Source organism: Geotrypetes seraphini, chromosome 2 (assembly GCF_902459505.1).
Source record: "Geotrypetes seraphini chromosome 2, aGeoSer1.1, whole genome shotgun sequence".
Lineage (NCBI taxonomy): Eukaryota > Metazoa > Chordata > Amphibia > Gymnophiona > Dermophiidae > Geotrypetes > Geotrypetes seraphini.
The window spans coordinates 222,573,171-222,587,634 of record NC_047085.1 but is presented as its reverse complement, the minus strand read 5'-3'; the positions used below and the strand labels follow the sequence as shown (position 1 = coordinate 222,587,634).

The 14,464-nt window shown below is 44.6% G+C and overlaps 1 protein-coding gene across 1 annotated transcript in view; it reads left to right on the top strand.

The window, feature by feature from the left end:
* The window catches only part of DROSHA (drosha ribonuclease III), a 318,886-nt gene that overhangs the window by 58,634 nt on the left and 245,788 nt on the right, over positions 1-14,464 (top strand). Inside the window, exons 8-9 of the mRNA XM_033934987.1 lie at positions 11,531-11,617; positions 11,703-11,789. Coding sequence (XP_033790878.1) covers positions 11,531-11,617; positions 11,703-11,789 — 174 coding nt within the window. The remainder of the gene's footprint in view (positions 1-11,530; positions 11,618-11,702; positions 11,790-14,464) is intronic.

Genomic DNA, 14,464 nt, shown 5'->3' with positions numbered 1-14,464 from the left:
CAATCCATCAGGCTTCGCGTCGCTACCTCCGATTCCAGATACAAAATCACCACTATCAGTACAAGGTGCTGCCCTTTGGTCTCGCATCATCACCCAGGGTGTTCACCAAGTGTCTGATTGTGGTAGCGGCTTTTCTCAGGTCCCACAACCTACAAGTGTTCCCATACTTGGACGATTGGTTGGTGAAAGCGACTACATCTCCGCTTGTGCTGCAAGCCACTCATCAAACCATCTCTTTCCTCCATCTCTTGGGGTTCGAGATCAATTATCCCAAGTCGCATCTGCTTCCTACGCAGCGCCTGCAGTTCATCGGAGCAGTTCTCGATACCAATCAGATGAGGGCGTTCCTTCCTGCCGACCGGCACCGGACTCTACTTCACCTTTGTCGGCAGGTGCTCCTTCATCCATCCATCCCTGCTCGCCAGATGATGGTCCTTCTAGGCCACATGGCCTCAACAGTCCATGTGACTCCTCTGGCACGACTCCACCTCAGGATACCTCAATGGACCCTTGCCAACCAATGGTCACAGACCACGAATCTTCTTTCTCATCCCATCTCTGTGACATCGTCTCTTCAGCAATCTCTTCAATGGTGGTTGAACTCCTCAAATCTTTCCAGGGGACTTCTCTTCCATCCACCTCCTCATTCCATGGTCATAACCACGGATGCTTCCCCCTATGCATGGGGGGCCCACTTGGGCGATCTCCGCACCCAGGGACTTTGGACCCCTCAGGAGCGTCAACATCACATCAACTTCCTGGAGCTCAGAGCCATGTTTTATGCTCTCAAGGCTTTCCAGCATCTCCTCTACCCTCAGGTTCTTCTCCTGTGCACGGACAACCAAGTCGCCATGTACTACATCAACAAGCAAGGCGGCACCGGATCTCGTCCCCTTTGTCAGGAGGCCCTCCGAATCTGGACCTGGGCCACAGCCCACAATCTTTCCCTCAAGGCTGTCTATATCCAGGGCGAACAGAACTCCCTGGCCGACCAGCTCAGCCGCATCCTGCAACCTCACGAGTGGACCCTGGACCCTCCTACTCTCCACTCCATCTTTGCTCGCTGGGGCACCCCGCAAGTGGACCTATTTGCAGCTCCTCACAACCATCAGCTGCCCCAGTTCTGTTCCAGACTCTTCTCTCCGCATCGTCTGACCCCAGATGCATTCCTACTCGACTGGACGGATCGGTTCCTCTATGCCTTTCCTCCACTCCCTCTGATGTTGCGGACCTTGTTCAAGCTCCGCAAGGACAGGGCCACCATGATTCTCATCGCCCCCCGGTGGCCCCGACAGCACTGGTTCTCCCTCCTGCTCCAGCTCAGCTCCAGGGAGCCCATTCCTCTTCCTGTGTTTCCTACTCTGCTTACACAGCAGCATCAGTCTCTACTGCACCCCAATCTGTCTTCCCTCCACCTGACTGCTTGGTTTCTCTCGGGCTGACCTCTCCAGATACCCTGTCTCAGCCTGTCCGTCGCATTTTGGATGCCTCCAGGAAACCCTCCACGCTCCAATGTTACCATCAGAAGTGGACCCGGTTTTCCTCTTGGTGCCTCCTGCATCATCACAATCCCACCTCATTGGCGGTGGAGACCATTCTGGACTATCTGCTCTCTCTGTCCGATGCTGGTCTCAAGTCTACCTCGATCAGAGTCCACCTCAGTGCCATCACTGCTTTTCATGAGCCTATCCTCGGAAAACCTCTCACGGCTCACCCTCTGGTTTCCCGCTTCATGAGAGGCCTCTTCAACATCAAACCACCTCTACAGCCTCCTCCTGTCGTCTGGGACCTAAATGTGGTTTTGTCAGCCCTCATGAAACCTCCCTTTGAGCCTCTTGCTACTACTTCGCTCAAACTTCTCACATGGAAGGTGCTTTTCCTCATTGCCATCACCTCTGCCAGGAGGGTCAGTGAACTGCATGCACTGGTCGCCGATCCACCATTCACAGTTTTTCACCATGACAAGGTGGTTCTGCGTACCCATCCTAAATTCCTTCCTAAGGTGGTTTCAGCTTTTCACCTCAACCAATCGATTGTATTGCCTGTCTTCTTCCCAAAACCATTCTCATCCTGGAGAACAGGCGTTACACACACTGGATTGTAAACGTGCCCTTGCTTACTACCTTGACCGTACCAGGGCCCACCGTTCCTCTCCTCAACTTTTTCTGACCTTCGATCCCAACCGTCTGGGTCGTCCTGTCTCTAAACGAACGCTATCCAATTGGCTTGCTGCCTGTATTGCGTTCTGTTATGCTCGGGCCGGCCTGTCCCTGGAAGGACCTGTCACGGCCCATAGGGTCAGAGCTATGGCTGCTTCTGTGGCTTTCCTCCGTTCCACACCTATTGAGGAAATCTGCAAGGCGGCCACTTGGTCTTCAGTTCACACGTTCACTACTCACTACTGTCTGGATACCTTCTCCAGACGGGATGGACACTTCGGCCAATCTGTGTTACAAAATTTATTTTCCTAATGGCCAACCATCCCCCCTCCCTCTCTGTTAGCTTGGAGGTCACCCATACGTTAAGAATATGCTGCCTGCTTGTCCTGGGATAAAGCACAGTTACTTACCGTAACAGGTGTTATCCAGGGACAGCAGGCAGATATTCTTACGACCCACCCACCTCCCCGGGTTGGCTTCTTAGCTGGCTTATCCTAACTGGAGACCACGCACTCCTCCGTCGGGCGGGAAGGCACCCGCGCATGCGCGGTGCGGCCAACTAGAACTTTCTAGTTAAAAAGGTCCGTACCGGGGCTCCGTCGGTGACGTTACCCATACGTTAAGAATATCTGCCTGCTGTCCCTGGATAACACCTGTTACGGTAAGTAACTGTGCTTTTCCGCATCAATAGCGAGGCCTATTGCAGGCTCCGAGATGGTCTTGGCGTAATCATTAACATTATGAAAAATGCGTAGGTTGTCGCCAATATATCTGTGTTTAATAAATCCCACTTGTTCGGGGGAAATTATATAGTCTATTACGTTATTTAGCCTGGTGGATAGAATTTTCGTTAGTATTTTATAGTCGGAGTTAAGCAGTGAAATAGGCCTATAGTTTTTGGGTTGCGTACTATCTCTGCCTGGTTTAGGGAAGATTACAATATGGGCTTCCGAAAAATTCCTTTGGAGATCAGGATGCATTTGAATAAAATTAAAATAGGTGAGTAAATGAGGAGAGAGAATTAAGGAAAATGTCTTGTAGAATTCACTAGTTATGCCATCTGGGCCTGGGGATTTATTAGAGGCAAGCGTTTTGATAGTAGTTTGGATTTTTGTATTAGTCAGAGGTTCGTTTAAAATAGTTTTGAGATTGGAGGATAGTTCCGGATGGCTAATAGAATCAAGATGCTCCTTTCTGCCCTGACCTGTCCTCGCGATAGAGTTTGTACCCCAGCAGTGCTATGTCCCATTTGTTTTCTTCATTCCACCATGTTTCGGAGACCCCAATGATGTCTAGGTTCTCAGTTTTGGCCATGACTTCTATTTTGTTCCTTAGGCTCCTTGCATTAGTATATATGCAATTTAAGTCCTAGTAATTTTTTGTCTTCGTTTCCTTTACCTGTGCTTCGATCTTTATTTTCTTCTCCTGTGCTACAATCCTCTTATCCTCCTCCTCTGGTTCAATCCGCTCCTGTTTTTTGCCCGTTGTTTCTTCCCAGCATTTTTCCCTCATAGTATCTTAACAGGATACCTTTTCCCGAATTGTCGACACTTGGTCGACTGTCGGCTTTCCCCTTCTTCTTAGTTTAAAGCCTGTTCTATTCTTCTCTTGATGTTGTTTTTCAGAATTCTAGTTCCCGCCGCACTCAGGTGTAGTCCATCTCTCCTGAAGAGCTTGCTCTTGCCCCAAAACTTTGCCAGGTTCTCACGAAGTGGAACCCCTGTTCCTCATCCATGCATTTATTGATTGTAGTTCTGTCTGCCTCTTCACATTTGCCCTCGGTACTGGTAGGATCTCTGAAAACGCTATCCTCCGAGTCCTCATTTTCAACTTCCTTCCCAGAATCTTGAACTGTTCTATCAGTGCACTTCTGCTATAGTCCCTCCTGCTGACATCATTTGTTCCGATGTGGATCATTACTGCAGTCTCTTCCGTCTCTGCTCCTTCTAGGATCTTTCCAATTTTTTCCATGATGTCCTTTGTTCTCGCTCCTGGGAGGCAGATCACCAGTCGATCCTCTCTCCCACCTGCTATGTGGCTGTCCATTTGCCTGAGGATTGAGTCTCCCACTAGGATCACAAAATATAAAATAAATTTATTTTTTTTTTCTTTTTGTTGTCTGGTAATTTTATTCTTCAAATCACATTGGTCTCAGGCTTTGGTTTTAGGTTCCTTCTGTCTTCATCGTGGCATGGCTGGCTCCTGAAGGTAAAATAGGCGCAAGAGGAGCTGGGGAGAAGATTCCAAGTCTGACACAGGCGCAATTTTTTTTTACCACAGGAGTAAGACTTTACCGCTCCCACGGGGTGGTGAAAGGTCTTGTCCCCATTCCTGCAGAAAACCAGTTGCAAATGTCTCCATTCCTGCAGATTTACTGTGGTGACCCGTGGTTTACCGCGGTAAATGGTCCCCGTGTCATTCTCTACCTTGTAGCATTGCTCACCTATTGTATCACAGGGGCTTGAGAACAGGCTGTTGGGCATCCATAGGGGGGCTCAGTGGGGTCCTGCAGAGTGCCGGTTGTGTTTCACCTTGCCTCTTTCATGTCCGTGGGTCTGTGGGGATTCGAGGCTGTCAATCACTGGTCAGACTGGCAGCCTGAAGATTCAGCACTGGAGGAGCAGTCCGTTTGAAGCAAGGATTTCTTCTCCTAGATCTGGCAGACTGCAGCACATTTCAAACACAGGTCACAAAGAGTAAGGCTTTTACAGCCTATGAGGAAAATCGAGGGGGTGTTAAAAACTTTTTTTTAGGTTTCTGCCCCTTCCTGTAGGTTTCCCCACCTCCAAAATCCAAAAAACGCTGATTTTTTAAAAAAGCATTTGGAGCTAATTTTTGTTGCCAAAACATTTCTGTGGTGGTCATCTTGGATTTCATGATTTAAAAAAAAAAAAAACTTCTCCAGAAGCTTCAAATCACTTTGTTTTGCTTCAAAACTGGCAGGGTTAGAGTCCTCAGGCTCTTTTACCCCCTAATTCATGCCAGGTTTGCGCTGGATGGGCACCCAAAGAGCGTCCTTGTGCTATGTGCTGTGCAGCACATGAAGAGGGTAAGGGAGCAATCAGCTTAGCCTCCCCTTTCCTCTCTAAGGATTAGGAATGGTTGGGGGATCCATTGGTTGGGAGTAAATCCCTAACAGAACCCCAGAATGGTGGTCATCTGAAACACAGGGACTCCAAGGCTGCGGAGCCCAAGAGATCAGGCAATGGGTGGAAGATTACATCTCTAAGGATACCCTTACCAGATTTCATTTCAAGGGACAAATGTTGTTTGTAAAGGGACTGGAAAATCTCATGACCAGTGTGGCAGATCGTCAGCCAAAATCTCTACCTGGAGTGACAAGCAGTTTGAGTCTTCTTGAACAATGCTTCAGCAGTGGCGTACATATCAATTGGCAGGAAGGCACCAAGAGCATGCAGCTGAGTCTGGAGGCTCACTTACTGTTTATGTGGGCAGAGCTTCATCTTCAGGCTTTCTCAGTGGTGCATGTAGCATGAGTGAACAATGTCCAAGTCAATTTCCTCAGCAGACAAGACACTGGATCTGAACGAATGGATGCTGTCTGCAGCAGCCTTCCAATTCATTTTTCGTCGATTGAGTCACCCAGCATTTGATCTGATGGCAAGAGCAAGAAAGGAGGAGGGACTAAAAATCTATCGAAGAACGAGCTCTTGTATGTGTTTCCTCCATGGCCTGTGATAGGCCAGATTCTCCATAGGGTTGCAAGCTATCGGGAAGCAGTCATTCTCATGGTTAAAGATTGGCCACACAAATGTGGTATACAGACGTAGTGTGTCTTCAGATAGGCACAAGTCTCAGACTGCAAGTACACCTGGACCTTCTTTCTCAGGGAGCAGTGGTCATAGATGATCCAGATCACTTTTGCTTTTATGGCATGGCTCTTCAGCGTGCAGCATTAGCGTGCAAGGGATACTCAGAAGTAGTCATCACTACTCTGCTCAGATCCAAAAAGCCTACAACGGTCTCTGCTTATGCTAAGGCATGGGAAACATCCAGCACTGGTGCATTAAGGAGAAAGAGGAGCCTTTCTCTGCCCGATCTTGGTGGTGTTAGCCTTCCTTCATGCTGGCCTTGACAAGGGGCTTAGAGTGACATTCCTCAGAGTCCAAGTGGCTGGACTCTTGTTTCAGGGCCCAAGACCGAAAGGCTTTGTTGGCATCTCATCTGGACATAGCCAGAATCCTAAAGGGGGTACTATGACTCAGCCCTCCGGTAAGACACCCGTTCCCTTCATGGAACCATAACGTAGTTATGCAAGGCCTCAGTCAGACTCCTTACAAGCCGCTGAAGGAAGCGTCCTTGATGGATTTGATACTCAAGATGGTATTTCTTGTAGCCATTATCTCAGCAAGAAGAGTCTTGGAGCTTCAGGCTCTTTCTTTCAGAGAGCCTTTCCTCAAATTCACAGAGGCCGGAGTTTCTTTGCACCATTTTCCATCCTTTTTGCTGAAATTTGTTTTGGCTTTCCAAGACAATCAAGAAGTCAGATTTCCAGTGTTCCAGTCAACAGGTTCTAAGAAAAAGGACCAGATTCTGATAAAGTTGGATGTAAGAAGAGTACTTCTAAGATATCTTGAGGTCACCAACGAGTTCCGGATACCTGACCATATTTTTGTGTTCACTAGTTAGGCTAGACATGGCACACTGGCTTCCAAGACCACAATTTCTAGATGGATCTGTAGGGCCATTTCGTCAGCATATGTTGTCTGTGGAAAATAATCACCAGTTTTTGAATTTGACTAGAAACTTGGCTTCTTTGTGGGCAGAAATCCAGGTGGTCTTCACCAAGGAAATTGGTAGGGCAGTGACCTGGTCCATTCTACATACATTTTCTAAGTTTAAAGAGTGGACGTAGTGGCAAGGGAGGACTCCACCTCTGGGTCCTTGGTGTTACGAGTTGGCACAGTGGTTCCGCCTTAGATTTCTAGGACTGCTTTTGTATGTTCCATCTGTCCAGAATGACACACCTATTGCACCTTGCTAATATCTTTTTCTAGTAGATAGATGTGTCATTCTGGAGCCCCACCTGTCACTTTTCTCCTGTGCCTGCCTACTGTCTCAATCAGAAAGTTCAAGTCCAAAACTGAAATTTGGATGTCAGTCAGACCTTATGGGTATGAAGAATTATCTATTGCTATAAAACATTAGGGTACTATTTGAACTCCATAAAGGTTTTTGTTTGGCATGTTTATTTCACTGTTTTGATTGTTCAATGACAGTGTTTAACATAAAAAAAGAGTAAACTTGAATTCACTGGTGGCAGACTGTTTGTTCTGGATTGTTTTTCACTGCAGACAGTTGAACCTTGTTTTCCTCCTTGGATTTGGTTTTTAGACTGTTGAACCCACCATATTGAATTGAGAGGTGGAATGGGTAAAATTTTAAAAATAGACACATTTTTTATGTTCAAATATTTTTTTATTGTAAATGCAGCAACAGCACGCAACAAAGAATACAACAAAACTAAGGAATCGACATCCAACAATACAAAATTTTGTGTTTTCCCCCTTGATTTTGCTTCGGTAGAGCAAGAATAGAGAACCCCGCCCCCCAACCCTACCCGACTATCCAGGTCCCCTAACAAAACCTCCCCCAGCCCCCCAAGAAGTATACAGAAGATGACCAACAGGTCTTCAACATTCCAAAGACCCGTGTTCTGGTGGCCCTTGGTATCCGCAATAATGATTCCCCCCCCCCAAAAAAAAAAAAAAAAAAAAAAAAAAGAAGAGTAGAAAAAAAGAAAAGAGGCCTTCAGAACATGATACATTTTTTATAGTCCATTGTTAATTTTTTGTCCACCAAATTTTTCATTAAATGTATCTTTATTATTCTCTGGCTGTTACTAGTTAGCCTCTATTTAAATTGCATTGGGTCTGTGTGAGCCAGTTTTTTTTGGCCATGTCATCTTTATAAGACTCTCAGTTGTTGGGTTTTTTTTTACCCTTTTACACTTTACTACTATTAATTATTTCTATAGCGCTTCCAGACGCATGTGGTGCTGCACAGAGTAATATGGATTTTTTGAAAAAGTTATGCATTTTTGACAAGTAGAGTAACAGGTGGCCTACTTGTACATGCCTATAAGGTTTAATGTATACAATTTTGTGCTATTTTTGTTCCTTATCACATAATGAGATGATTTTCTCATTTCAGATTCTTTAGTCAACTATTTGACACTCCTGCATTTTCCCACTGACAGTCCGAACTTCCTGATACAGCCCAAGCAAAACATGGCTATTGTAGCTGCCGGGATTACCAGGGACAGGACAACAGCTCCCCGGGTGGCCACAGCAAGCACTGAACTCAGGCACTACTCAAAAGAAAAACAAAAACAAACCACACAGTTCTCACTGCAAGCAATCCAATAGGTTTTTAATGTCAGATTGTGCCCAAAGCACTTCAGTGCACTCCAATGCAGCAAAACCAACAATAAGAGAAAATCCTGTGTAGCTTCCAGGATTAAATAAAAAAACAAACAAAAAAAAACCACTACTTTTTTATACAGTTTCTCTCAGAGTCCTTTGCACCAAGCCTGTCTAATGCAGACTCTAGGTAAGTCCTTATATGCTTTAATAGTCCAAGTACTCCAAAACTACCTTAACAAACAGAAGCCTTCAGCTAAAGAAAAGAAAACAGTGCTGGGGCTGGGAGAATCGCCTAAGGTTTGCTTTATATTGTAGCTTAGTAATCAGCTCCAAAATGCCCACCCAGATAGTGGCAAACCTGTCCCTCGGAGGACAATCCCATCTTCCTAAACAATCCTTACTGCAAGGTAAAACAGCAACCCTTGGCAGCCAGCAAACAGCAGTGCACAACTCATAAGGAGAGAAAAAAAAAAAACATAGGCTATTGCCCCACCCCATACAAAGTCCAAACAATTGGGGTTTTGAAACACAGGGAACTGGACCCTGCAGTAATCAGCTCTTCCTCTAGTTCTATCTGCTCCTCTTGAGACGTTGCTGCCCAGTCCATAGTGGAGCCAGCCTCCTTTATTTCCATAGGGCTGGGCTATTACCCTGCTTGGAGCTGGAAACCTCTTCAGTGGAGAGAGGCTTGTTACTTTTCCCTATCCTCTCTAAAAGCCTAGAGAAGTCTGCAGGCTTTTCAGGGGGAGAGCCACGCACTAAACCTGCCTGAGCTTGTTCTAGTTTTGGCTCCCTTGGACTCCCCCTGGTGGACACTAGAAAAATTACCAGGACCACAGTCAGGCACAGAGCCTGCTTGGTCACACTATGTTGAAATGATAAGTTTTTTTTTATTCTGTCATGCTAGTTAGTGAATTGGAGACAAGTAGACTTTATTCATTTTACATAAGAATTGTAGTTTGGGGGGTTTCCCCTTACTCCTCCTTCATATGTGTTTCTCTATGGTGTTGTCGCTTGCTTTGGTACAAACTGAAGGGGACAGCAGAGCCCTCTAGTGAAGAAGGAGGGATTCAATAGCTGGAGTGGATTTCTTCAGCATGGCTCGCGAGCTCTTGGGATAGTACCCGTCCGTCCAGAATGACACACTTATTTACTAGAAAAGATATTAGCAAGGTAATATCTTTATTATACCAGGATTCCAACCCTGGTTCCAGCTGGTCTACAGTTCTAAAGGAGTAGAAAGAAACTTCCATGTCAAATCAACCCAAACTGTTCTGTGTGCTGTGATGATACTTTTTATATTATTTCTCCTCTCCAAATGGGAAAGGGGCACTTCATAAACAGTACAGTTGCAACCAAAACAACAAACTATTTACAGTCTCTTAATAGGTTTTAAATAATTGTAAATCTATCTGTATGATCCTCTGTGTTGGTGGGATCCTGATCTATTGGCAGAGATAGCCCAAAAGATATTCTCCCGCCCAAGACAGGAGCTTAAGGAACCTCTGATGATGTCACTCATATAATAATGTGAATCAACCATTCAGAGAGATCCAAGCCCTGCCTCGGGTCTCATACACTGCACATTTCTAGAAGTTGCTAGAAACCCAAAAGCTGGACTTCCAACTATCTTCTTGAAAGATGTTTTCTGTTCAGTATCAGTTCATGAACCTGTATTAACAGACAGCAATTCCAATCCAGAGCTGCTGGTATCCATTGCACATTGTTATAATCACTTTAACACATAAGCATCTCCAAAATAGGGAGATTCATGCACCAGATTCATGTACCAGATGCATGAATTTACTCCAGGCTACATATGCATGTTAAAATAAGATTTAATGTGCTATACTATCCAAAAATAAATAAATAAAGATTTACCAAACACATGCTATTATGTGCTCTGACTACCATGGCCTCAATGAAATATAACAAATAAGTTTACTATCCGCATTAGACTTGAAGTGAAATGCCACACTAACACACCACTTTAGTTTGGACTACTGAACAGCGTAGGTTTCCTCTATTCCACCCCCCCCCACCTCCATAAAACCCTAGTGGAAGTGAATATGCAAGGTGGATTTTTGGCTTCAGTGTGTACTATACAAATGTCACTTTTGGTCTGAAGCAGGTGAAATAGCTGGTTGCATAACATGTTGTTTCCTGTAGTTCTGGTAAAATTTTATGTAGATAAGACATACCCTTATTTACATTTCTGGAGGCACTTGTAGTATAACCAAAACAAAAAGACTCTGTGGAGAGTTGATGTTCCTGAGCTAGAACTTATTATGCTTGATAATCTACAGAAAGACCTATAAATAAGACCCAACAGACTCCCATTTGCCCCTTCAAAAAAACTGAATTTGTATTCAAAATTGTAAACCTTGCCCAGAATTTGGGTACTCTTAGGCGGGGATTTTTATGTCATAAGCACAGATTGCAAGTATTAAGCACCTGTGGAGGTGAACACATAGATTAGAAACAAGGAGAATAGAAGGATGAGAATTATTTGCCCCATCTATGGTGATAAGGCTGTTGCTCCTGTATGGTTCTCTGCTTTCTTCTCTTAATTTAAGAATTGCCTTACTGGGATAGACCATCAAGCCCGGTATCCTATTCTATTAGATGCAATACACAATCAACATAAAATTGGTATCAATGTGGTATAGAAAGCTTAAAATTAAAAAATTAAACTTATGTTCCCTGCCTCCTTCCTCCTTCCCATTGAAAGGGAGCCAAAGAAGTGGGAACATGAAAAATTACAATCATTATTATTTAGACTTTTTTTTTAAAGGGAAGTTGCAGGAAGACGTGTTGAACTCTTTAGTTTGTTACTTTGTAAGGCCTTTTAGTAGATTCCCTCACAAGTATACAATTAATAGTAGTAGCAGTATACAAACTTCTGGAATTCTTTTTTTTGTGTGTGTGTCTTACTAAGTTAATGTTTAAATTTTGCTTTTTTTTTTTTTTCCACCTTGGCTACAGCCCATAATGCCATGTCGCCTGATGACCAACAACGCTGGCCGACTCTTTCACTACAGGATCACCGTTGCACCCCCTACAAATTTCCTTGTGAGTACTCCAGAAAGAATTCAAAGTCCTTGGCTTTACAGATGGATTTCGGGTTTTATAATGGTTTGCCTTTCTATCTCTGCAGACTGACCGTCCCACCGTTATAGAGTATGATGACCATGAGTACATCTTTGAGGGATTTTCCATGTTCTCTCATGCTCCGCTAACCAATGTAAGTACATTCCAGATTACTTGCAGCACAGTCTCTTTGCAGAAAGGTGTGTGTGTATACACTGTGCTAAAAAAAAAAAAAAAAAACTATGCAAAAATTGTTTTATGCTTAATTCTTTCAAAACTTGACCAATTTTTTTTGTTTTTGTTTAAATCTTTATTGATTTTCCAAAGTTAACAAAAATGCAGTACAGTATCTACACAAACAACATCAATCATAATCAATTTATAATCAATCAAAATCCCCACAACAAACCCTCCTCACCCAACCAATACCTTGCAAGAGAATAAAAACATGACATAAATATCCCTCTCTCACCCTCCCTCCCCTTGGGTGTGTGTACAATATACCAAGAGGATCAAAGGAAAAACCAATTACAACGCATCCATAAAAGATATCAAAGGGCCCCAGATTAATTTAAATCTCTTAGTATGACCTATTATATCTGCGTTCATTTTTTCAAATCTATAAATTAAACATAAGTTTGCCCATCAAAAATGAAAGTTAAGGCGATTCCAGTTGTGCGTACCATTTGTATGGCTACCCCGGTCATGATAAGGAAAAGCTGACCTCTATATATGTCCAATTTCAATAAAATTTGATATATATTATCCTGAACAAATTTGCAATAAGGCTACACTCATGCCTGCTACCTCATCTAAATGACCACATTTCACTCCCCAGTTCTTCAGCTGTTGTAATGTTTTCTTCAGTGTGAACTAATTAGGCCCTTCTGCTTCCTGACTGGTGATAAGTTGCAATTTATTCCAAACATGTTCTACACTTACCCTTTCCCACCTCTTTTCTGGGAACTCTTGCACCAGTCTATGAAAACCATAACCTTGCTACAAATACAAAATTTTAATAAGGATAAGATCCTCCTGACTGAAAAACATGGTAAACGGTTTATATTTAAAGCAAAATGGTATCTGTGCGAATTATGATGATAATTGCTAGGTGGTAGTATGTTCATTTAATTGAGATGGCAGGTGCGAGAGTAGGCTTATTGCAAGTTTATTCAGGATGATATCCCAAACTTTATTGAAATTGATCAAGTTTTGACAGAGTTGTGCAGAAAATAAGTTTTGTATAGTTGTTTTTGAAATTGTATTTGTGTGTGTATGTATGTATGTATGTATATATACATATGTGTGTGTGTGTGTATATATTTCTAGTGCAATAGGTGTGTCCATTCTTAATGGATGGGTGATATCCCCATGCTTGTAAGTCATGCAGAACAAATCCACTCCAGCTTTTGAGTCTCTCCTCCTTCACTTGAGAGCTCTGCTGTCCCTTTCAGTTTTTCCTTTTGCTTGGAAGCCAGAAAGAGTCTGATCTGTTCTGTATATTTCTTTATTTTTTCATGATTTATTAACAGCTATCAGTGCTCAGAGCTTCTCTTGTTGAGGGTTCAGCTCTGCCTATGTGCAGAAGAAGCAGACTGAGGTCTGCAGCTGACAGACCAATCCCTCTGTGGTACCTGCTGGTCAGCCTGCAGAAATTTTTCTGGAGCTCGGGATCCGTTCCCCTTGTAGCATTGTTCACCTACTGCATTGTAGGGGGCTTGAGCGTAGACTGTCAGGTATCTGTAGGGAATTCAGCAGGACTCCGTAGGGTGCCGACTGCTTTTCACCTTCCCACTTTTGAGTCTGTAAGATTTCAAGGCTCAGTTAGATACCAGTCTACCTGACCGCCCAAAGATTCACCATTGGAGCAGTGGTCCGTTTTGAGGTAGTAGTGATTGGGGGAAGTGGTCGACATAGTCTCCCCTTTACTCTCTAAGGCTGAAAAATGGTCAGGGAGTGTCTTATCATTTGAGAATAAATCCCTTCCAGAGCCCTGGAATGGCAGTCATACTAAAAACAGGAGTGAGGAGGCTGTAGATCTCAAGAGACTCGAGCTTGAGCAGCGAGAGGAAGCTCCGCCCACCCCCACCGCGTTTGCACCAGCCTAGCCCAGACTCCCCCTTAAAATGAGGGGAGCCACGGCGCATGGTCCAAAGCTCGCAGCTCGGAGGAGAGGAGGAGAGCCGGGGCGATCCAGGAGAAGAGGAGAGCAAGGGAGGCAGAAGGAGGGGAGAAAAGCCGGCAAGAAAGCAGCGAGCCAGGGGCAGCGGCGAGAGGAAGCTCCGCCCACCCCCACCACGTCAGCACCAGCCTAGCCTGGACTCCCCCTTAAAAGGAGGGGAGCCAACGGTGCGCAGGCGTTCGGCACACGGCAAAGGGGCTCGCCTTAGCGAGAGCGCCTTTGCGAAGAGCCTTTGAGAAGTGCTGAACCGATACCTCCAAGGACACCAGGGAAAGGCAGCAAGGTAAGGAATTAGAGTGAACGGAGGAGAGCACACACACTAGATAGAACAAGACAAAGAAACAGCAGGCCCAAAGGATAAAGAAGAGGTAGACCCAAGAGGGGACACATACACACACAAACAAAGAAGCGACAGGTATAGAAGAAAGCAGCAGAAGACACACAAGACAAGGAAACACAAGCAAGAAGAAGCTAGAGACGTCAATTCCTGGCAACTGGTCACCTCTACAAGCAAATACAAAAGACCTTCCCCTACTTCAAGCAAAAAGAGAAGCTTCACATCAACCTCACAGATCACCTTGAAGAACAGGTTCCAGCATCTACAGGAAGAACCAGCCAGCGACTTTCAGGACGACTTTCAAGAGGAT